General features: G+C 54.1%; 1 protein-coding gene across 7 annotated transcripts in view; it reads right to left on the bottom strand.

Annotated features, from left to right (window-relative positions):
• Positions 1-21,425, bottom strand: part of MVB12B (multivesicular body subunit 12B) — a 208,854-nt gene that overhangs the window by 9,570 nt on the left and 177,859 nt on the right. For 2 of the 7 annotated variants that reach the window (XM_061433529.1, XM_061433527.1), the window contains exon 10: positions 4,624-7,920. The exons of 2 other annotated variants lie outside the window; for them this stretch is intronic. In XM_061433529.1, coding sequence (XP_061289513.1) covers positions 7,834-7,920 — 87 coding nt within the window. In that variant the 3' untranslated portion in view covers positions 4,624-7,833. Of the gene's footprint in view, positions 1-4,623; positions 7,921-15,780; positions 18,051-21,425 lie in introns of those variants that run through there. 3 more of the 7 variants (XM_061433525.1, XM_061433528.1, XM_061433526.1) reach the window with 3 other exon arrangements.

Raw genomic sequence — 21,425 nt, 5'->3', positions numbered from 1 at the left:
CTTATCTCCTTTGTTGTAGGTTAATTGACCATAAGTGTGTGGGTTTATTAATGGGCTGTCTGTTCCATGGATCTATCTGTCTGTTTTTGTGCCAATTCCATACTGATTTGGTTAATAAAACTTTAAAATATATCAATAGTTTGACATCAGGGAGCACGATGCCTCCAACTTTGTTCTTTTTTCTCAAGGATGCTTTGGCTATTTGGTATCTTTTGTGGTTCCATACAAATTTTAGGATTATTCTCTTTCTGTGAAAATGCCCTTGGAATTTTGATAGGGATTGTATTGAATCTGTAGATTGCTTTAGAGAATATGGGCATTTTAGGACTATTAATCCTATTAATTCATGAGTATGGGGTATTTTTCCATTTATTTGTGTCTTCAATTTCTTTCTCCAGTGTCTTGCAGTTTTCAATATACAGTCCTTTCACCTCCTTGGTTAAAATTTATTCCTAGATGTTTTATTGTCTTTGATGTAATTATAGGCTGAATTGTTTTCTTAATTTCCCTTTCTGATAATTAATTATTAGTGTACTAAAACAACTGATTTTTGTATCCTGCAACTATGATCTGGGCATAAGAAGGTTTAAAAACTCTTCAGTTGATTCTAATGAGCAATCAAGGTTGCAAACCCTTCAACTCCCTCCAGAGAAGGATAAGAGGGTTACAGAGGGATTGATGTACCTTGGGGGTTCCAGCCTGTGCCAACTTCTGCCTGTGTGTCCTCCCCCATCAGGGGATTCAGATCTTCAGTGTCTAAGACCTATGCCCCTGAACCACCTTTCCTGAGATCTGTGTCTCTAGTTGCATTTACCTGGCCCAAGGTGTGGGGAGAAGAGACGTGTCTAGCCCAGCTATTGTTTTGGTGGTAAAAGGGTGAAATAGTGAAGGGACAGTGACAGGATGGCAGTGACCCAGCCAGGGCAGGGTGGGAGGGTGGGAGAGAGATGAACGAGCAAAGCCAGAAAACCGCCTCCCCGCACCATCTTGCATCTGTAGCACTGGCTGTCTTTCTCTCTGGCCTGGTGTTCGCCAAGCCCCTCCTAGTTTTAGTGCTGGGTCCTGTGATCCACCAGTCTCCCTGTCTCTTTCTCTGACACCCCCCTGAGTTGGGCTCAAGGGAGAGAAACAGCAGCCCATGTCAGTCCACCTTCCTGTCTCAACCCCACCACCATCATTGATTGTGTTAGGTGCTGTAGCTTCAGAAACGAGCCAGGTGAGGACCCAGCTCTCACCCTTGTCTCTGGTGTCTTTGAAGCCAGCATAGAAAGCCTGTGGAAGCCCAGTGCTGTTCATCATGGTCCCTGGGGCGGTCACAAGCCTCCCAGCAAGTGCCACTGGGGCCCATTCTTCTTGGGCTCCTCATCAATTTGAGTTCGGTCCACCTGTCTCTGCACCCATTTCAGGAAACTCATTCAAAGAGCATTTGCCCATGCCTGCTATTCCTCTGGGCTTGTACTAGGTGCTCTGAGTATGTGTACCCAGGGAGGAAGTGTAATAAATGAGACATATACCCCTTCCTCCAGGAGTAGATAACCCAATAAGAGGATCAAATGGCTCCAATACCACCAATAGATCAATGGCTTTTAAACGAAAGGTGTTCAGTGGTTTGAAGGGAGTCAAGAAAGGACATCACAGAGGAGATATATGAGCAAGTCTTGAAGGATGAACAGAGTTTACCAGGCAGAAGAAAATGTGGGAAAAGCATTCTGGGCAGAGGGGAATAGGATATGCAAAGGCAAGAAAGGAGAGCTTATGTTTGAAGAAAGTGAAAGCGAAGTCGCTCAGTTGTGTCTGACTCTTTGTGACCCCATGGATCATAGCCATGGAATTTTCCAGTCAAGAGTACTGGAGTGGGTTGACCATTTCCTTCTCCAGGGGATCTTCCTGACTGAGGGATCAAACCTGGGTCTCCTGCATTGCAGGCTTTACCTCTGAGCCACCAGGAAGGGTTGAGGAAGTGTGAATAATTCAGCAGGGGTATTAGCGGCAGGTGAGGCTGGGATGGGAGGTGGGGGCAGACCTAGAACAGTGGGGTATGGAGACCTGGGGGCTCAGATTTCATTCTCAGGGTGAGGGATGAAGCACAGGAAGTGGGGGAGTACTATTGGATCTTGGCCGTGAGGACAATGGAAGAGATGGCAAGACAGGGGAAGCAGTGGGGGGAATAGTTAAGGGGTCGATGTTGTCATCCAGGCCAAAGGTGTTGAGGCTGGAACTTAAAAAGGAGCAGCAAGAAAAATAGGGGCTGAGTTTGAAAGCAAGTTTAGATGCAAGAACTGCCCAGCTGGAAATGGGGTGATCACAGGCAGCTCCAGGTGGGGGCGTGGGTGGCTCTGGTGAGAGATGGTAGGGCTGCTCCAGAGATGGGGACGTTAGCAGAAGGCAGGCAGTGTGGGGCCTGGGGGCAGGTGGCACACTCGGCTCGGGATGTGCTGAGATCAAGGTGAAATGTCCACGTGGAGACTGTTGCTGCGGCCGTGCGGCTGGAGCTCAAGCAGACTGGCCATGACAGACCTAAGCATAAAGACCCACTGGCTCCCAGCTGCCAGGAGTGGGGAGCAGCGGGAAGAGGTGAAGTTGGGCTCAGGGAGCATCCTGGGTTTTAGCAACAAGCCAGTTAGTGCGGGGAGTAGGACAGACACGGCTGGGATGTGTGTGTGTGGGGGCGTGCGTGGAGTGGGATGGGCTAGACCATCAGCACCACAAGACAGGGAGGTCTGTGGTGCCAGTCACTGCTGAGCCCGCAGTGCCCGGCTTGGGGCCTGCACGTGGATATGTAACACGGCTTGGACAGCTGGGCGGATGTGTGGATGGATGAACGGTGCTCCACCCCCTTCACTGGCCTCCCTCCTTGTCCGAGTGGTGGAGGGCTCCACCATCACCCGGGGAGGTGTCCCACCCCTCTGCCTACTCTTCCCTTCTCTGTAGCAGATGCTTCTCAAGGGTCTAAACCTACACCTGTTCCAGGCGCTTTGGGGTTGCACAGCCCCCCTCCCACCAGGGCCAGAGCAGCCAGGAGCAGAAGGGGTCACCTGACCCAGGCAGCCAATCACAGTCTGTCCTGGGACTCTTGTCTCTGGGTCTGCTGAACTGAGAATGTGGAAACATGGAGGGTCATGTGAGCATGCATGTGCCAAGTGTGCTGGTGCACAGAGCAGGTGAGGGGGAGGGCCGGGGTGTGAGAGGACGAGAAGCAAGCAGGTGTCCAGACAGAGGGCAAAGAGCTGCCACCTGGCTCTGGCCCCTCACAGGCTCGGCTGCATCCTGCTTTGGACTCCGAGTGTCTCCAGGTCTGGCCACAAAGCCCTCCTTGGTCCAGGCTGTTGTGTGTGGACTTCAGTTTCTTGCTGCCTAGAGCCTTCTCCGGGGCTCTCCAGAGGCCCCTCTGGAAACAGGTTCTGTGTCCTGGGTGTCAAAGGCCACCCCTTGACCTTCCTGGGTGATGCAGCCCCGGGAGGGACCCGGCACATCCGGTGGGCGGCAACACAGAACCAGGCCCCAAAGATAGCTGGCAGGTCACTCGGTCTCCAAGCTGACTGCCCTGAGTGTCCTCATTCCGTCCTCCCAGGGGAGGCCGCCGAGGGAGGCATGGCCCCTTTAGACAGGCGTGGGGTGCTCCGAGCTACGTGCTCAGGAAGCAGCAGCACCGGAACGTGAGGTCAGCTCTCTGAACTCCATGCTGAGCGGCGTTCGTGGCTTTCTCACAGAATTCTCTGGGCTGTTCTCCTTCTCCCACCGTGGAAAAAAGACCTGAGGGGTGCTGGGCATGGGGGCCTAGGCTGGAGGTACCGTTACCTTTTGGGGGATTTTCACGGTTCTAGTGAGATGACAGCTATGGGTCACCCAAGCCTGGTGTTAATAGGCCTGGAGGTGGAGATGGCTGAGACCCAGGTGTCTGGCCCCAAAATGGACAAGTGAAAGTGTTAGTTGCTCAGTCGTGTCCGACTCTTTGCAACGCCATGAACTGTAGCCCATCAGACTCCTCTATGGGATTTCCTAGGCAAGAACACTGGAGTGGGTTGCCATTCCCTTCTCAGGGGATCTTTCCCGACCCCAGGGATCGAGCTGCATTGCAGGCAGATTCTGAGCCACTAAGGTCACTTTATAAAGGAGGCAAAGAGCTCTGATGGTGTAACCTGACCAGTTGTGTCCCACAAGGAGCCTGTGCATGTCTGGGGCTGGCAGCCCCTCCCGGGCATCTGGGGCAGCGTCTTGCCAGCAGCTGAGCGAGGGGATGGGACAAAACCAGTGGTGCTGAAGCCGTGTGGTTGTATGACCCCCGCTCCAGCAGCCAGACGGCCCCGCCCCGGCACAGACAAGGCTCGGGGCGAGCTGGAGATGAAAGCGCCCTCTGCATTCCTTGCTGGAGACCCATTAATACACGTGCACTTCACATGCTTTTATGGAAACTGGCATTTTTCTCCCTCCAGGAGCATTCCTGAGGGCTGCCGCTCCTCCTGGATCCTTCTGGCTTGTCACCAGGTCATCCAAACAGGGCAAGAAAACCCACCAGCTCTTTCTAGAAGGCTGGAAGGCCAGGATGGTGCCGGCCCGGCCTGCATCCAGAATGAGCTGGAGGGACCCCGGTCTCCATGCCTCAGAGACAGCAGCGAGTCAGGAAAAGGTTAAAACAAACGTTTATTTAACAAATTATATTAAGAAGACAATCACACAGTGAAACTTCCCTTTGCCAAGTACTAGAGTCACCTCAAATAAATACACACAGTACAACGCTGTTCCTAACCTAGCGCAGCCAGCCGCCCGCCCGGGGCCCGGTTCCTGGTGGTGACAGGCCGGGCCGGCAGGGTCCAACAGGTGAGGACGGCCAGCCGCCCTTGGGGGGCGGGCAGCTGCGGTGAGAGTGGGCGCCGGCCGCTCCAGGCCCCAGGAGGCGAGCTCGGCTTTCAGGCTCACCTTCAGGCTCGCTGGCCGGCTCCAGGGAGCTGCGGGCTGGGATCCGTGTGCACGGTGAGGGGCAGCCCGCAGCCCTGGGGACTGGACCCGGCCCTCGCCCCGTGCTCGGTGAGACACCATCACGCCCGCAGGCCCGTTACTGCACGGGAGGCAGGTGCTCGAGACGGGACAGAGCGGGGCCTGGGCCGCCTCTGCCGCGCCGGCTTTGTGCCTGTGGACGCGGCTCAGCATCTTCATCTGGAACCAGCATCCGCTTCTGGGTATTGGTGTTTTTTTTTGGCGGGGTGGGTGGGAGTGACAGAAGAAAATGTGCTTCAAGTGCCGGCCGTGTGCCCGGCAAGGAGTAGGTGCTTCGGACGTGTTGGCCCTCGCCTCCCATCCCCCGCCGTCCTGACCATCCCTCTGAGAGGAGGTCGTGGCCAGAGTCAGTTCCTGGACTCGGGGGTGGGGGAAAACCTTGTTATAAATTTGCAAGTGAACCTGGGCTGGCTGCTTGCTCCTTAGTGCCATTGTGCCATTTCCAAGGCCTGTGCTGACAGGCTTAGAATTTTCAGGGGACGAGGAGGCGGCAGCGGGGGACGCTGTGCTCTGGGGAGTCCTTCTGGGAAGGGTGGAGGTCACTGCCCTTCGTGTTTCTGAGAGAAGCCCTGCCTCCCCGCCCCTCGTGGCCAGAGGGTTTGCGGAGAAAAGCACCGTCCCAGAAAGGAAGGGGGAAGAGGGGGCTTGGTCCCCAGTGAGCGAGCTTCACCTCCACGCGGGTGGGCAGCCCCCCTCAGAAGGAGAGAGACAGAGGTCAGGAGCTGCCTAAGACCCACTGGGGACGCCGGCTTCTCCAACACCGTCGCTGCTCTATTCTCTCCAGCTGCCATCACGGCGCCGTCCACAGTCACTCGCTAGACCCCGCGCTGAGGTTGCCTGCTAGGGGAGGCCTGGCCCTCTCCTGGAGGCCCTGGACCCTGCCTCTATCGGCCTGGTTGGGGGGTGGAGGGGAGACCCTTTCCCCAACAGCCACCCTCATGGCCCTCTTGCTCCCTGACAGGAAATCTCACGTGACCGTCTCTGGACCTCCTCGGGCCCATGGAGCCGAAATGCTTGCTTCTCAGTGGAGGAAGGCCGCGGAAAGGCCGCGGGTGTTACCTGGCGGGACGACCCCACGGCCGGGGTGTGAGGAGAGACTGAGGGACGGAGCCAACACGGCCGGACAGAGGTGAGCAGAGGGGCCACCCCCGCTCTTGGTTTAGGACTAGCTCCACCATCCTGGCAGCAGCAGCAGACGCAGGCTCTCTGGGCCCTTCAGGGCTCCCCACCCCGACTCCCAGGAACAACCAGCTCATTTCAGTGCGTATGTCTGAGGCCAGATCATTGGCTCAGCCCTGGGCGAGCACCCATCCCAAAGGTCTGCCCGAGGAATTTCCACCTGTGCCTCCTGGGCCCTGGTGGGTCCCAGGGGAGGCCGGCCCTGCCAGGGATGTCCTCAGGTCTTGGGGACAGCGGGGAGCGGCGACACACAGGAATCAGGAGGTATCGGAAGGGAAAGATCAGGGGCAGCCGCGGGGGGAGGCGGAGGGTCTGGAGATGGCGGAGCTGAGGCCGGCTGACTGAGGTATGTCTTGCCCTGGCCCTGTGTCTCAGCCAGAGGCTGCTCCTCTTGACTGCACCCCAGCCACCCCGGTGTCATTCGAGGAACTGCAGGGAGCAGGGGCTCTGTTCCTAGCTGGGCAGGGCCTCTCCTGGGCTGCTTGCTTACGCCAGACACGTGTCAAAGCTCACGTCCAATGCTCCAACTATCTGCTGACCCCTGCCCCCCACCTCCAAGGTGTGAGATACCAGGTTCTGGGAGTTTAGGACAGTCCCATGGCCAGACAAAGCAGACACCAGGTGAGGACCGGGCCTCCAGGGAGGACAGCGGCCTCGTTCCCATGGTGCCCGTGTGGGGAGCTGGGCTGGGTGGCCAGCACCTTGGGGAACGATGGTGTGGTCACTGGCACTAGTGGCAGAAGGGTCAGTTCTGGCTTCAGTCTGGTGACTGTGTGTCCACGTCCTTGGGCACCGGCTCACAGAGCCTCTTTACCCACGTGATGATGGTCGGGGCGTGGGGACAGGCAGTTGGAGCTGTTGTTGGCACGTGAGCACTGCAGAGATGAGCCCTTTGTGGGGATGATGGTGAGGAGGCTGGGCATGGGGACCTGGCGGCAAAGTTCATGTCCACGCAAGCACCCAGCCCCTCGGCTGCCTCGGCCTCAGGCAAGTCCTCTCTGGGCCGGTGGCTGTGGGATGGCCGGCCCCCGTCCTCAGGGCGTCCAGTGTGTGAACTGAGGGGTGAGTCAGAGGGGAGCTAGGCCCAGGTCCACTTGGGCACCACCGGCCGCCCCTCCGTGTTTCCTTAGGGTCCCCATGAAGTTCTCGGGCACTCGAGGCCCCTGGCGTGAGAGATCTGTTCCACGGGGCAACCCATCAGTGCTAGGGGGGGTGGTGGGTGGGTGCCCTGTGCCAGGCCACCAGCCCCTCAGGGTCTTCTGGGAGGAGGCGATGGCTTCATGGTGGCAGAGTCAGGAGGGCAGGGAGCCGGTGGCATCACTGGGCGGCCAGACAACTGTCCAGGGCCCTCAGATGGCTCCCGTGGTGGGTAGGGTTGGTCAGAGGACTACTGGGCATCACACAGACACAGGAGGAGCCGCTGGTCACTACAGCACACACAGGTTAGTGGAGGTTAAGGAAGAGCATCCCCAGGGAGGCAGGGGGCGTCACGTTGGGCAAGCTGATGACCGATGACTGAGGAGGCAACAGCTCAGCTGCCCAGAGTCTCCCAGGAGCGCCGAGCAGGGCAGTGTGGATGGGCGGCGGGAGGGGCCGGGCGAGGGGGCGCTCAGTAGTCCGGGCGCTGTGTCGTCTCCCTGCGGGCGGGTGGGCGGCCCCTCAGGACTGGGGGATCTGCTGGCATCGGGTGGGGCTGGGCGGGAGCCTGGCCGCGGCACTCTGCTCCGTGCGGAAGCTGTACTCGTACTGCGGGAGGTCAGGGGGGAGAGAAGTTCAGTCAGGGCAGGGGACACTGGAGAGAACCAGCCCATGGCGTGGACAAGCTGGGCGGAGGCCCCGAGGACACTGGAGGGCTGCCCTTGGCACGTGCACACGTACCGCAGGCGTGGGCTGTGCGTGTGTGCACAGGGAAGGGGGCACGCCTCTGGTGCTGCGTGGTGGCTGGCTGGCTCGCTCATCTGTGATGACTGGACCCTTGCGCACCACTCCCCGGGTGGTATGAGCCCTCAGCAGCAGCAGCTTGCATGCCAGGCGGTGTGCTGCACGCCCTCCCGCCTCCCGGCAGACAGTCCCCCTACTCCCGCTGCGGGAGGAGTCTCCTGGATGGGGAGGGATGGCCCTGGGCGCCACCCCAGACCTGGCCAGGCAGGCGGGCTGTGGCTGCAGGCTTGGGGAGCCCCTGGGGCCGGCCGCCTGCTCAGTGCTTTCTGAGCCGAAGACAAGCCTCAGATGGCGTGGGCCACAGGGACGGGGCACCCCATGCCCCTAGCGCCTTCCTCCCTGGGCTCCTGGGGCCAGTTTGTAATAAGCTATGAGAGCCTGGGCCAGGGTGGGACCAGCGGAGTGGACCTGGGCTCGCCTGCCCAGCTGCCGGCCTGAACCTGCGTTCAGTTCTCATGCTGGAGACCCAAGCCTACCCACCTGACCCGGGTCACGGAAATGACAGATGGTGGGCTCCGAGTCTGGTGGAAATTCAGAGGAGGGGGAACACCTGTGGTTCACCCTGATGGCCAGGGGGGATTTCTACACCCAAATGTGGGGCAGGTGTGCCAGGCAAGAAGAGTGGGGCGCAGGCTGCGGGACTGGGAGTGGGCCGTGAGAAGGGCCTGGACACCAGGGGCGGCAGCCACGTGGGACCCTGGGTCTTAGGAATGAGTTGCTTAGATCAGTGGTCATTAAACGTTTAAAATAATATTTTCAAAAACTTTTCAGCACTAAAATTGCCATAAGGAAGGGCTCCCCTACATAAAGCAGAGCAGAGTTGAACCACCTGGCTGAACTCAGCCTCTGCCTGAAGCTGCCCTCTCGGGGACCCAGTTGGGGGAGCCTGCCAGGATGACATGGAACCGTCCCAGCAAGGGTGTGGGGGGGTGACCACTGGGTGCCCACCCAGTAAGGTGCCACAGCTGTGGGCTCCAAATGGTCCCCGAGCCCCACAGTGAGCTGCCTGCAGCTACGAGGCCCTTCCAGGGGCTGTGCTGAGCTGAGGGAGCACAGCTGAGGGGTTTTGGGGGTCACTTGGGAATGAGGGGGGAGCAGAGGATGCTGGAGGGGTTTATTCCTCCCGGGGGAAAGGGTGGGGAGAACGAGGCAGCCAGCATTTCATCCTCGGCTACCCGCCGATGGCCCACAGACTGGCCCAGGACAGAGGGGCAGCTGGCGCTGGGTGTGGGGGCAAGGTCTGGGCGGGCCCCGGCCGTCCTGTGTGAGCAGCCAAAGGGGCCAGGGGACGCCAGTGACAGGACGGTGCTCCCTACAAAGAGAAGGGGTGGGGAGGGAAGGACTTGACATTGCAGGGTGACCCCAGAACCTCTGAACCTCAGTGAACTCATCTCCTTTATAATAATAATTTCTTGTTATTAAGAAATAACAAGTGTGGGTGAGGATGTGGAGAAAAGGGAACCCTGTGTTCCCTGTAGCATCATTCACAACAGTCAAGATACAGAAGCGACCTGTGCCCATCGATGGATGAATGGATAAAGAAAATGTGGTGCGTACATAGGGTATTCATAAAAAATATGCAATCTTCATGAAACTAAAATCAGAAAAGCAAAATGGATAAACCTCAAGCCAGAATCATCAAGGAATAAAAAAGGCAGAGGGTCCAAATCAATACAATCAGAAATGAAAAAGGAGAAGTTACAAGGGGACGCCACAGAAATACAAAGGACCACGAGGGTCACTGCAGGCAACTCTATGCCAATAAAAGCAGACGGCCTGGAAGAAAAGGACAGACTCTTAGGGAGGTGTGTCTCCCAAGACTGAGTCAGGAAGAAAATCTGAACAGACCAACTGCAAGCACTGAAACTGAACCTCTGATTATAAAACTCCCAACAAACAGAAGTTCAGGATCACACGGCTTCACAGGCGAATTCTATCACACACTGAGGGAAGGGTTGACACCTGTCCTTCTCAAACTATTCCAAAACATTGCAGAAGAAGGAACACTCCCAAACTCATTCTATGAAGCCACCATCATCCTCATACCTAAATCAGACAAAGATACCACAAAAAAAGAAAATTACAGGCTAATATCACTGATGACCATTGATGCAAAAATCCTCAACAAAATACTACTAAACTGAAGCCAACAATACATTAAAAGGATCATATGCTATGGTTTTTCCTGTAGTCATGTATGGATGTGAGAGTTGGACTGTGAAGAAGGCTGAGCGCCAAAGAATTGATGCTTTTGAACTGTGGTGTTGGAGAAGACTCTTGAGAGTCCCTTGGACTGCAAGGAGATCCAACCAGTCCATTCTGAAGGAGATCAGCCCTGGGATTTCTTTGGAGGGAATGATGCTAAAGCTGAAACTCCAGTACTTTGGCCACCTCATGCGAAGAGTTGACTCACTGGAAAAGACTCTGATGCTGGGAGGGATTGGGGGCAAGAGGAGAAGGGGACGACAGAGGATGAGATGGCTGGATGGCATCACTGACTCGATGGATGCGAGTCTGAGTGAACTCCGGGAGATGGTGATGGACAGGGAGGCCTGGCGTGCTGCGATCCATGGGGTCGCAAAGAGTTGGACACAACTGAGCGACTGAACTGAACTGAACTGATACCATGATCAAGTGGGTTTATTTCAGGGAATAAAACTATCTTTTAAGTAATGCCATTTAAAAAAAACCTGTAAATCAATGTGATACATCACATTAACAAACTGAAGAGTAAAATCCATATGATCATCTAAATAGATGCAGAAAAAGCTTTTGATAAAATTCGATATTGATTTATGGTAAAAATTTTCCAGAAAGTGGGCACAAAGGGAACCTACTGTCAATATAATAAAGGACATATATGACAAGCCCACAGGTATTAAGACATCGTACTCAGTGGTGAAAAGCTAAAAGCATTTCCTCTAAGATCAGGAATGTCCACTCTTTCCACTTTTATTCGACACAGTTTTGGAAGTCCGAGGCATGGTAATTAATCAGATAATAAAAAGAAAGGGAATCCAAATTGGAAAAAAAAGAGTAAAGCTGTCACCATTTTCATGACATGTTACTATACATACTAATAAAAAATTCTAAAGACACTGACAGAAGACTAGAGCTCATCAATGAATTCAGTAAAGTTGCAGGGTACAAAATTCATACGCAGAAATCTGCTGCATTTCTATATACTAAAAAATGAAATATCAGAAAGAGAAATTAAGGAAAATCCTATTTACCACTGCATCAAAATGGCAATCCACTCCAGCACTCTTGCCTGGTAAATCCCATGGATGGAGGAGCCTGATAGGCTACAGTCCATGGGGTCGCAAAGAGTCGGACACGACTGAGCGACTTCACTTCACTTCAAGGAGACAAAAGATCTGGAGTCCAAAAACTATAAGATGCTGATGAAAAATGGAAGATGACACAGACAGATGGAAAGTTATACCACATTCTTGGATTGGAAGAATCAGTATTGTCAAAGGACTATATTACCCAAGAAAGTCTACAGATTCAATGCCAATGGCATTTTTCACAGCACCAGAACAAAAAATTTTTTAATTTGTATGGAAACACAAAGACTCTGAATAGCCAAAGCAACCTTGAGAAAGAAAAATGAAGCTGGAGGAATCAGACTCCTTGACTTCAGGCTACACTACAAAGCTACAGTAATTAAAACAGTATGGTACTGGCATAAAAACAGAAATACAGATCAATGGAACAGGATAGGAAGCTCAGAAACAAACCCACACAACTGTGGTCAATTAATCAACCACAAAGGAAGAAAGAACATACAATAGAGAAAAGACAGTCTCTTCAATAAGTGGTGCTGGGAAAACTGGACAGCTACCTGTAAACGAATACAACTAGAACATTCTCTAACATTATACACAAAAAATAAACTCAAAGTGGATTAAAGACCTAAAGGTGAACACAAGATACTATAAAACTCTGAGAGGAAAACACAGGCAGAACACTCTTTGACATAAATTATACCAATCTCTATTTGGATCTGTCTCCTAGAGGAATGGAAATAAAAACAACCAACCAACAAACAAAAAAACACATGGGACCTAATTAAAGTCAAAAGCTTTTGCACAGCAAAACAACCACAAACAACCTATTGAATTGGAGAAAATATTGGCAAATGATGCGACCGACAAGGTATTAATCTCCAAAATATATTAATACAAACAGCTCATACAGCTCAATATAAAAAGACAAACAGCCCAATCAAAAAATGAGCAGAAGCTCTAAACAGACATTCCTCTAAAGAAGACATACAGATGGCCAAAAGGCACATAGAAAGATGCTCGACATTGCTAATACAGAAATGCTGATCAAAATTACAGTGAGGTATCACCTCACACTGGTCAGAATGACCATCATCAAAAAGTCTGTAAATAATAAATGCTGGAGACGGTGTGAAGGAAAAGGAACTCTCCTACAGCGTTGGTGGGAATGTAAATTGGTGCAGCCATTATGGAGAACAGTATGAAGCGTCCTTAAAAAAACTAAGAATAGAGTTACCATATGATCCTGCAACCCCACTCCTGGCTATATATCCAGAGAAAATCACTGGAAAAAATACATGTACCCCAATGTTCACTGCAGCACTCTTTATAATAACCAGGACATGGAAGCAACCTAAATGCCCATCAACAGAGAAATGAATAAAGAAAATGTATGTGTATATATATACACATACCTGTATATATATATACACCCCACCTGGGCTTACCTGGTGGCTCAGATGGTAAAGAATCTGCCTACAAATGCAGGAGACCTGGGTTCGATCCCTGGGTTGGGAAGATCCCCTGGAGAAGGGAATGGCAACCCACTCCAGTAATTTTGCCTATATATACACAACGGAATGCTACTCAACTATAAAAAGAAATAATGCCATCTGCAGCAACATGGATGGATCTAGAGATTATCATACTAAATGAAGTAAATCAGACTAAAACAAACATCATGGAAATCACTTATATGTGGAATCTAAAAGAAGGGATACAAATGAATTTAGTATACAGAACAGAAATAGACGCACAGACACAGAAGAGAGACATGTGGTTACCAAAGGGGAAGCAGGAGGTAGGGATAAATTAGGAGTTGGGGATTAACAAATATACGCTGCTGTATATAAAACAGATGACCAACAAGGACCTACTGTGTAGCATAGAGAACTATACTCAATATTTTATAGTAACCTATAAGGGAAGAGACTCTGAGAAAGGGTGTGTGTATATATGTGTGTGTGTGTGTGTATCTGTGTAAAAAACTGAACTGCTTTGCTGCACACCTGAAACTAACACTGTAAACCAACTATACTCAGAACAAAAATTTAAAGAATAAAAAAAGAAGGAAATCTTGTCATTTGTAACAACATGGATGGATCTTGAGGGCGTTGTGCTAAATGAAGTCAGTCAGACACAGAAAGACAAACACTTTGTGATCTCAGTTATATGTGGAATCCAGAATACAGCAAGACCAAGCTCACTGGGCAGAGCAGACGCCAGAGGCGGGTGGGGCGGGTGAAATGGGGCAAGACGGTGGAAAGGCACAGACGCCCAGTTACAGAGTGATTACGTCCTGAAGACAGACTGTGCAGCGTCGTGGATATGGATATCAATACTGCAATTCGTATTTTGGTAGTTGCTAAATTTTAAAAATTCTCATCAGAAGGAAACAGTTGTTACTATGTAAGATAAAAGATGGTAACTATATTTATTATGATAATTGCTTTGCAATATATACAACTATCGACACATGTTGTACACCTGAAGCCAATATGCCTTTTACACTTCAATAAAGAAGGTGGGGGTGACAATCTCTACTCCCGGGGCCCTCTTTGAGGGGGGGATGAGGTGCGGCAGGTTAAGGGCCCGCCTGCCCCGGCACCATGCAAGCACTCACTGTACATTTGTTGGCTACGTAAGAGAAGACATCGACGTGGCCGCACTTTCCTGCTAATGACCCGGGCTCCAGCCATGGTCCGGGCACTCCAGCTCCAGGAGGCTGGAGGAGCAGTGCAGCCTCAGACCAGGAGGACTTCGGGCAAAGTTTGGGACAACACCGCCACCTGGTGGCTGCTCAGGAGCATCACGGCAGGAAACAATCTCTGCCTCTATCACCCACTCACCCACCCGCATCCGCCTGTGCTGGGCTCTGGGGTCAGGAGGGAGCCCTACAAGAGGGGCAGGGGATGGACGCCGGAACTCCGGTGCTTTTAACCCAAATGGGCAATAGAAAGATAGCAGCCTTGGGGAGAGAACATGAAGGCATTTCTGCCAATGGCCAAGGGTGGTCCCTGAGGAGTACTCAGGGGTGGCGCCTGCCCGGCTGCAGAGACGTGGATGAACCAGGAATGAAGGGATGGAAGTGCGAGCCCTTGGGGGAGAGGGTATCTGGAGTTACAGTGCAGGGATGTTTGTAGGAAAGCTCACAGGATCAGAAGACAAAGAGGACGGGCCTGGAAGGCAGGACCCCAGCCCTGGTGATGGACCCAGGGCCAGGTAGGAGGACGGGGGGGATCAGGGGGCAGCAGTTGGCCTGAGCTGTACAGGCTGGGGCAGGGGGGATGGGGTCACTAAAAACACGTGGTGACCTCAGCAGGGGCAGTGCTGGGTGGGCACAGGCTCCAGGGCGGTGCCGATGTGGGCAGCAGAGTGTGGTCTCTCCTCAAGGGTGGACAGAGGGTGGCACCCAGACTGAAAGCAGCAGGCTGGTCAGCCTGTAACACACACAGGTCCCGCCTTAGTAGGTCCGGGGAGTGGGCCAGAGATTCTGCCTCGTCAGCCAGCTCCCTGGTGACCCGATGCTGCAGGTCGGTTCTGTGGCCCCACCACATGTGGGATGTGGGAGTGGACGGGAGGGGCAGAGAGGAAGAGCCAGAGACTTTAGGGCTGAGGGGGCGCTGAGGAGGGAATGGGGGGCGGTGTGGGGAGGAGGCTGGTGGTGGTTGCGGCGGGGGGGCTCTACTTGGGCTGCTCTGAGGCCTTGCTTGGGGCACAGCCGAAGTGAGGCACTTAAGTGAGGGAGCCAGCCCAGTGTCAGCCGCTGGAGTGGCACCACCAGCTGTGGGCTGGGTCACCTCTACCCTCCAGTGCCTGCTGTGCCCGGCTCCCAGGTGGCAGGAATGCCCAGGGCAGGGAAGCCGCCTGAGTTTGCTGGGGGCCAGCTGGCCACAGAGGGTGCGTGAAAGGGGACGGAGGCACGGGCCCCCAGATGTCCACAGCCAGGGGCCCAGGGGCCAGGCCCAGAGACCTGGATACTGCCAGGGGTAGGCCCAGAAAGGGTACTTTCTGAGGGCATGGGGCAGTGGGGACAAGGGGGTGCAGGCGGGCCGGGGTCGAAGTGCCTTGTGGGGTGGTTGGGAGGCCGTCTTTGTGGCCAGGAACGGACAGGGTCCCTGGGTGGTGGGGGGCGGGCTGGTGGTGTAGAAGAGCCTTCAAGGATAAACTAAATTCTTGCTTCTTTCACTCTCTGGGGTGAGGGGGTGTGGGCATGTGTTGGGGGGGAAATCAGGGGTACACAGCCGCCTTCTCCTGACTCAGGGCCGAGTATGCCGCCGAGTATGCCACCGCCTCCCCCGCCCCTCCCTCCAAAGAGGGCCAGGGACCCACTGCACAGCCTGCACCCCACCCCCACTGCCGCCCCGCTCCTACCCTTGAGATTTTTCCCTTTTTAGGTCATCTTGGCTGGAGAAAAGCACTGCTCCCCCCACTCTTGTTTTCTCTTAACTCCCCAAATGAAATTTCAACATATGTCCCCCCGCCATAATCCCCCTTAGGCCGCGGATAACCCTTCCCACAGACGCTGTCCCCTACCCGGGACGGGCTGGCCCCGAGTGTTTGCCCAAGAGACTAGGCCGCTTCTGGAAGCCCTTTCGCTCCCTTGGGCAAACAGTGAGTACCTTTGAAGGTGGATTTGGGCCCGGATCTGTTTACTCAAGACATTAAGTCTCCTGCATAAGGAGGACCTGCACTCGCGCACAAACAGCAAATCCTTTTTGAATTAAAAAAATTTTTCAATTAAAAAGCATTTTGGTTCACAGAGCTGAGACCCCCGCGGAGCAGCGCCCCCAGCCACAGCGCCCTCTGGTGGACAAGAGCCATCATGACAACTCTTAAGCCGTGGCGCTCAATTCCCAGATTCCGAGAGCTTTTGTCACAGTGAGGCCGACGTCCTGGCCTTGGGAGGCCACACCGTGGAGCCAAAGGCACCCTAGCCTCAGCCTCGAGGCAGAAAGGGACGGGGGTGGGGGTGGGGGTGGGGGAGCAAGCCCGCATCCACTCGCGGAGACGTGAGACAACTGGCGTGAAAGCACCTTGAAAGTGAAAACCCGGTCCTCCGTCAGAGTCAAGGGTTGCATCGGAGAGTCAAGGGTTTGAACCTGGACCCTGCCTGGCAGCGGGCGGGTTGAGGGTAGTTCTGGTTTAACTGGCGGGCGGGGCAGGCATCGGTGCTTTTTTAAAAAGCACTAAAGTGATTTCAATGGTTAGGCAGGCGGAGAACCACTACCTGAGACCTTTTACTAAATTAAACGGACAGCAGAGTAAGGCAAGCACGTACCCTCCCCGCTTCCCTCCCTGGGTCTCGTAACCATCACATCGACGAGAAACAGAAGTGAGGGGCTGTTTTTAGAACCTGAATTTTGAGACGTGGGAGCTGAGGTTCAGGGGAGGATCAGACTTCCCAAGGTCCCTGGGGGCTGGACGAGGCCCCAAGAGCACCAGGGGCAGAGACCCGGACTCAGGACAGGGGTCTGTACTCACCACTTACACAGGTGGGCTTCTGAGATGGGGGGGCAGGTGGGGTTACAGAAGGGCCTGGCAGGATGGTGGCAGGGGCAGGCCTGAAGGAGCCCAGGCTGGGCCTCAGGGGCCTGGCCGGGTGAAGACAGGCTGGGGGGTGAAGGAGCAAGACGCCGGCCAATGCCAAGTCTGGTTTGGGGCTGGAGCCACAATTGTGAGGGTGCCTGGGGCACGCGGTGGTGGGTGAGTTCTGAGCAGTGGCCCCACCGGTCCCCAGACTGCCTCTCCTGGAGCCTGCCCTGGCACCTGCCCGGCCGCGGGGGCCAGGACACGATACCTGCCATGCTCAATGCCTGGTTCAGACCCTCGGGGAATTCCAGCTCTGGAAGCTTCCTCTCCCTACACAAGGGCTCGTGTCCTCCCATCTCTTTCCTGAAGCCTGGCTGCTGGATCTTGGCCCCCCTCTCCAGGGGAGGGAAGGAGCAGGTGCCCCTGTGAGCAGTGGGCCCTGAGGGCCCCCACGGCCCACGGAGCAGGCCTCTGTGTGCTGGGAGGGCCCGTCCAGCTGATGTGAATACATGTCCACCCCTTCGAGCTGTGGAAAGGGCCAGGGAGGCCCAGAGACAAGTCCGGGTCTCCCCATTTTCCCACTTGGATTACGGTTCCAGAGAGACCCCCGAAAGCCTGGGTGAAAGGGGAAGGCCCCAGGCTGAGAAGCCCGTAGAAGGGCTCTAAAAGGGCTCCAGGGAAAGGCTGTCACATGCAGACTGGGGCTCAGGGGACATGGGGCAGCCAAGACAGGCTGCCCCCCAGACCTGGAGGGGGTCCTAGAATACCCCAGAGCTGGGGTGGTGCCTTGTTCACCCCTCAGCTGCTGAGAGTCCACAGCTGGGCCTGGAGGTCAGGGCTCCTGGATTACAGCCCACGAGCCCTTGGTCACTAGTGTGGCCACTCGTAAGGGGACGGGAGGGGCAGGAGCTGCTGGGTCCCTAGTCAGGGTTGGGGACAGAATCGTCTCTGCCAGTGAAGCTGGTGCCACCGCTCTTCCGATGATGGGTGACTGTCCTGAGTGAGGCCACCGGGTCGGGAAGCAGGCGGGTCCCATGACAAGCCCACAGCGGGGTTGGTGTGAACCTTCTGGGAAGCCTCTTCTGCATTCCCCTCGGGTTCCCCAGTGCTAACCTGCAAGCAGCAACCCCAGAGTCAGAAACCTTGAGCCGCACCCAGTCCCGCTGTTCGGTCTCACCCTAAATGAAGGGCTGGAAAAGCTCCCCTCTGAGATGCCCCTGCTCCAGGGGCAGGGACCACGCCTGTCTGGGCACCGTGCCCGGTGTGGCTGCAGGGTGACTGAGACCATGTGCAGAATCAGCCCCTGCGTCTTCTGACTCTGGGGCACCCAGGTCATCTTCGTCAATGCCTGTCAGCACCCCCTTCCCTTTCCTGCCCCTTTCCTGGGAGGGGATGGCAGCACCCACTTGCACCCTTCACAGCCTGCCGCCCTGGGCTCAGTGCTGGGAGAGCCCCCCACTCAGGGCAGGGCACCCTTGCTCAGGAGCATCTCCAGCTAGGATCCGATGGAGCACAGAGTGGCGAAGTGCCTCCCAAGTCCCCACCTGGGGCAGAGCTCCAGTCCCAGGAGGGAGGTGCGGAAGCTTCCTGCACAGACCTGTCCCCAGGCATGGCTTCTCAGATCCTACCCCCACCCCCGCTCCCTCCAAGCACCATGACTTGGTGCCTTTGGGAAGGCTACTCCCCCCGGGACATTTGTCCTCCTCTGGGGACGATTAATTACTGGCCTCCAGGGCCCCACATCACTGTCCATTTCCTCCTTAAGTGCAAGGTTGGGGTGGGGGCTCAGCCATTTCTGTAGCTCCAGAGTCTGGTAGACGCTGTGGCCCAGAAGAGATGAACGAACGAATGATGGATGGATGGATGATGGTACAGGATGTGAGAGGTGAGTGGGTGGATGGGTGAGGGGCAGCTCCATGCAGAGCAGACAGCTAGCTTAGGGACTCAGTTCTCAGACAACGGGGAGGTCATTTGGGTTCTCAGTCTTTTGTGGAAGCAGCAGTGTGTCGGTCCAGCCTTGGGTCCTCTGCATTGCCATGGCCTCTGGGCTGATGGTGTCCTGGCCCCTATCCTGGGGTGTTTACCTCATGGAGGCAAAGTGCTGATCCCAGGGTTCATCCACATTGCCACCACTGCCCCCCCCACCCCCCACCATGAATGGTGACAGTATAAGTATAGATGTGATCTGTGTTTGTATCTCAGACATGTGCAAGCTGGAGGCTCATGCTGCTGGAGGCCAGTAATTAATCGTCCCCAGAGGAGGACAAATGTCCCGGGGGGAGTAACCTTCCCAAAGGCACCAAGGCATGGTGCTTGGAGGGAGCAGGGGTGGGGGTGGGATCTGAGAAGCCATGCCTGGGGACAGGTCTGTGCAGGAAGCTTCCACACCTCCCTCCTGGGTTTAAAATAGTCATAAACGTGGAAAAGTTGAGAGACTTGGCATAAATGCCAACATTTTCCAGGTTTTATATAAAAAAAATAGGGGGCTATGGCTTGACTCTCGCACCACGACCATGAGCTTCACACAGGTGAATGGAGCCTGCCTCCTCTAGAAACACACAGGTTTTCCAATTTGCACAGTCCCCACCACTCCCTATAAATCACCCAACCAGAGTGTTCTGCCATTTTATCACCATGACTGCATTTTGTTTGGACTGATGGGGACAGAGTAAGCAAGAACTATTTCTTGTGCCCATCATGCTTAAAAGTAGGAAAACGAAATACAGATGGAGAAGGCCAGGCATTTTAAAGGAAACGGGGGAACGTGCATTCCACGGTGGGACTTAGATCTCTGTGTGAGTATTAACGAGCTCTGCTTCTCCAGGCCCCTCCTGTGCTGCGGGGCTGGGGGCCTGGCGGGAACCTGTGTGTCAACCAGCGTCATCTGCGTGGGGCTCTGGGCAAGGCTGGGGGCTGACAATACCTTTGTGGCCAACTCAACACTGGTGTGCGTCAACAAACAGCCACAGGGCTAGCCCCCTCAGTGAACCGGCATTTCAGAATTCATCTAAGTATCACCTAAAAGATGGGTATTTGTATTTTCCCTCTCCCAGGTTATTTGTGGAAAATGTTTGGAACGACGCTGCTTTCTGACACTGATTTCTGAGTGAAGAGGCAGCTGTGTGATCACTACAGGACTATGCCCTCCTTACTCGTCATCTTTATGCTCATTTTTTACCTACACGTCAGGCAACCTTCTAAGAGTTCAGTTTGGGGGGGTGTTACTATTTTTTTGGGGGGGTTATTAACTATTTTTTTGGCCAAGTTGCGCAGCATGTGGGATCTTAGTTCCCTGACCAGGGATTGAACTCGCGCCGCCCCCACCCCCCGCCCCCTGCAGTGGAAGCACAGAGTCTTAATCACTGGGCTGCCAGGGAAGTCCCTGGGGTGTATGGGGTATTACTTTAAAACTTGGGGGATGAGAGTTCCCCAAACCACAAGAAAAGGACAGAAAAATCCTTTTAGGATGCACTTTCCAAAGACCAAATAATTCACCTTGACCTCTATTCTACATGAGCCAGGTATAACTCACGACGGTATCCAGGGCAGATAATTCTGTCTGTCAAACATCGGCTCTGCCTCAGGCTCATTTCCAAGGGCTCAGCCTGGCTCCCTCATCTGTATGATGAGCGCCCTGGGCTGCTGCGCCAGCAACCTGGAGACCTGGGCGGAGGCTGGCGCTTGGCGGCCCTGCTGCTGATAGAACCAGAGGGGGTGGTGGGGGGAGGGGGACTCAGACTCTCAGAATTAGGAACTCTATTAAGATAATCTACCATATTAATATGCCCGCAGAGAAAAAAATATGATCATCTCAATGGATGATTAAAAGACATTTATCAAAAGCTACTATCCATTCCTGATAAAAACACTTAGGAAAATAGAAATAGATGGCTAATTCTTTAACATGATTAAAAAAATGATGCCTATATATAGCAAGCCAAAATGCAGCATTATGGGTGAGTATTGAAACTAGAAATTTCCGTTCAGACAAGGAGGCCCAGTGACCTGATCGTTCTGGCCGCAATGCTGGCTGAAGGTTCAGGAAGGGGGCGGTGTCAGCGTTTGCAGACGACATTAACGCCGGCCTGCGTAACCAAAGAAAAGCAACTGAAAACCATCAGAAGTAGAAGTCAGCGAGAGAGCCAGCCCCTAAAATAAAATACAAATGTCAACGGCTCTTTGATACAAAAAAAATGACAGGAAATATAATGGAAAAAAAGACCCTACTCATGAGAACCACAAAAACATCAAACACTTAGCAATAACCTACAAAGAAGTGTGCAGACTCTCTGCAAAGAACACCCTTCTACCCTGCTGAGCGACAGACACAAAGCCCCAGGTGGAGACTCTTCACCAAACATCTATTAACCTACATGCTCGGTGCAGTCAACAATAAACATCTAGGGTGGAGTTTCTCCCCCTGAAAAGAGTCTAAAGTTCCACTGGAAGAATAATCAAGGGACTATAATTAGAAAAGTCTGGGCTGGG

Source organism: Bos javanicus, chromosome 11 (assembly GCF_032452875.1).
Source record: "Bos javanicus breed banteng chromosome 11, ARS-OSU_banteng_1.0, whole genome shotgun sequence".
Taxonomy (NCBI): Eukaryota; Metazoa; Chordata; class Mammalia; order Artiodactyla; family Bovidae; genus Bos; species Bos javanicus.
The sequence above is the reverse complement of the archived record's forward strand: the minus strand, read 5'-3'. Positions and strand labels throughout refer to the sequence as shown.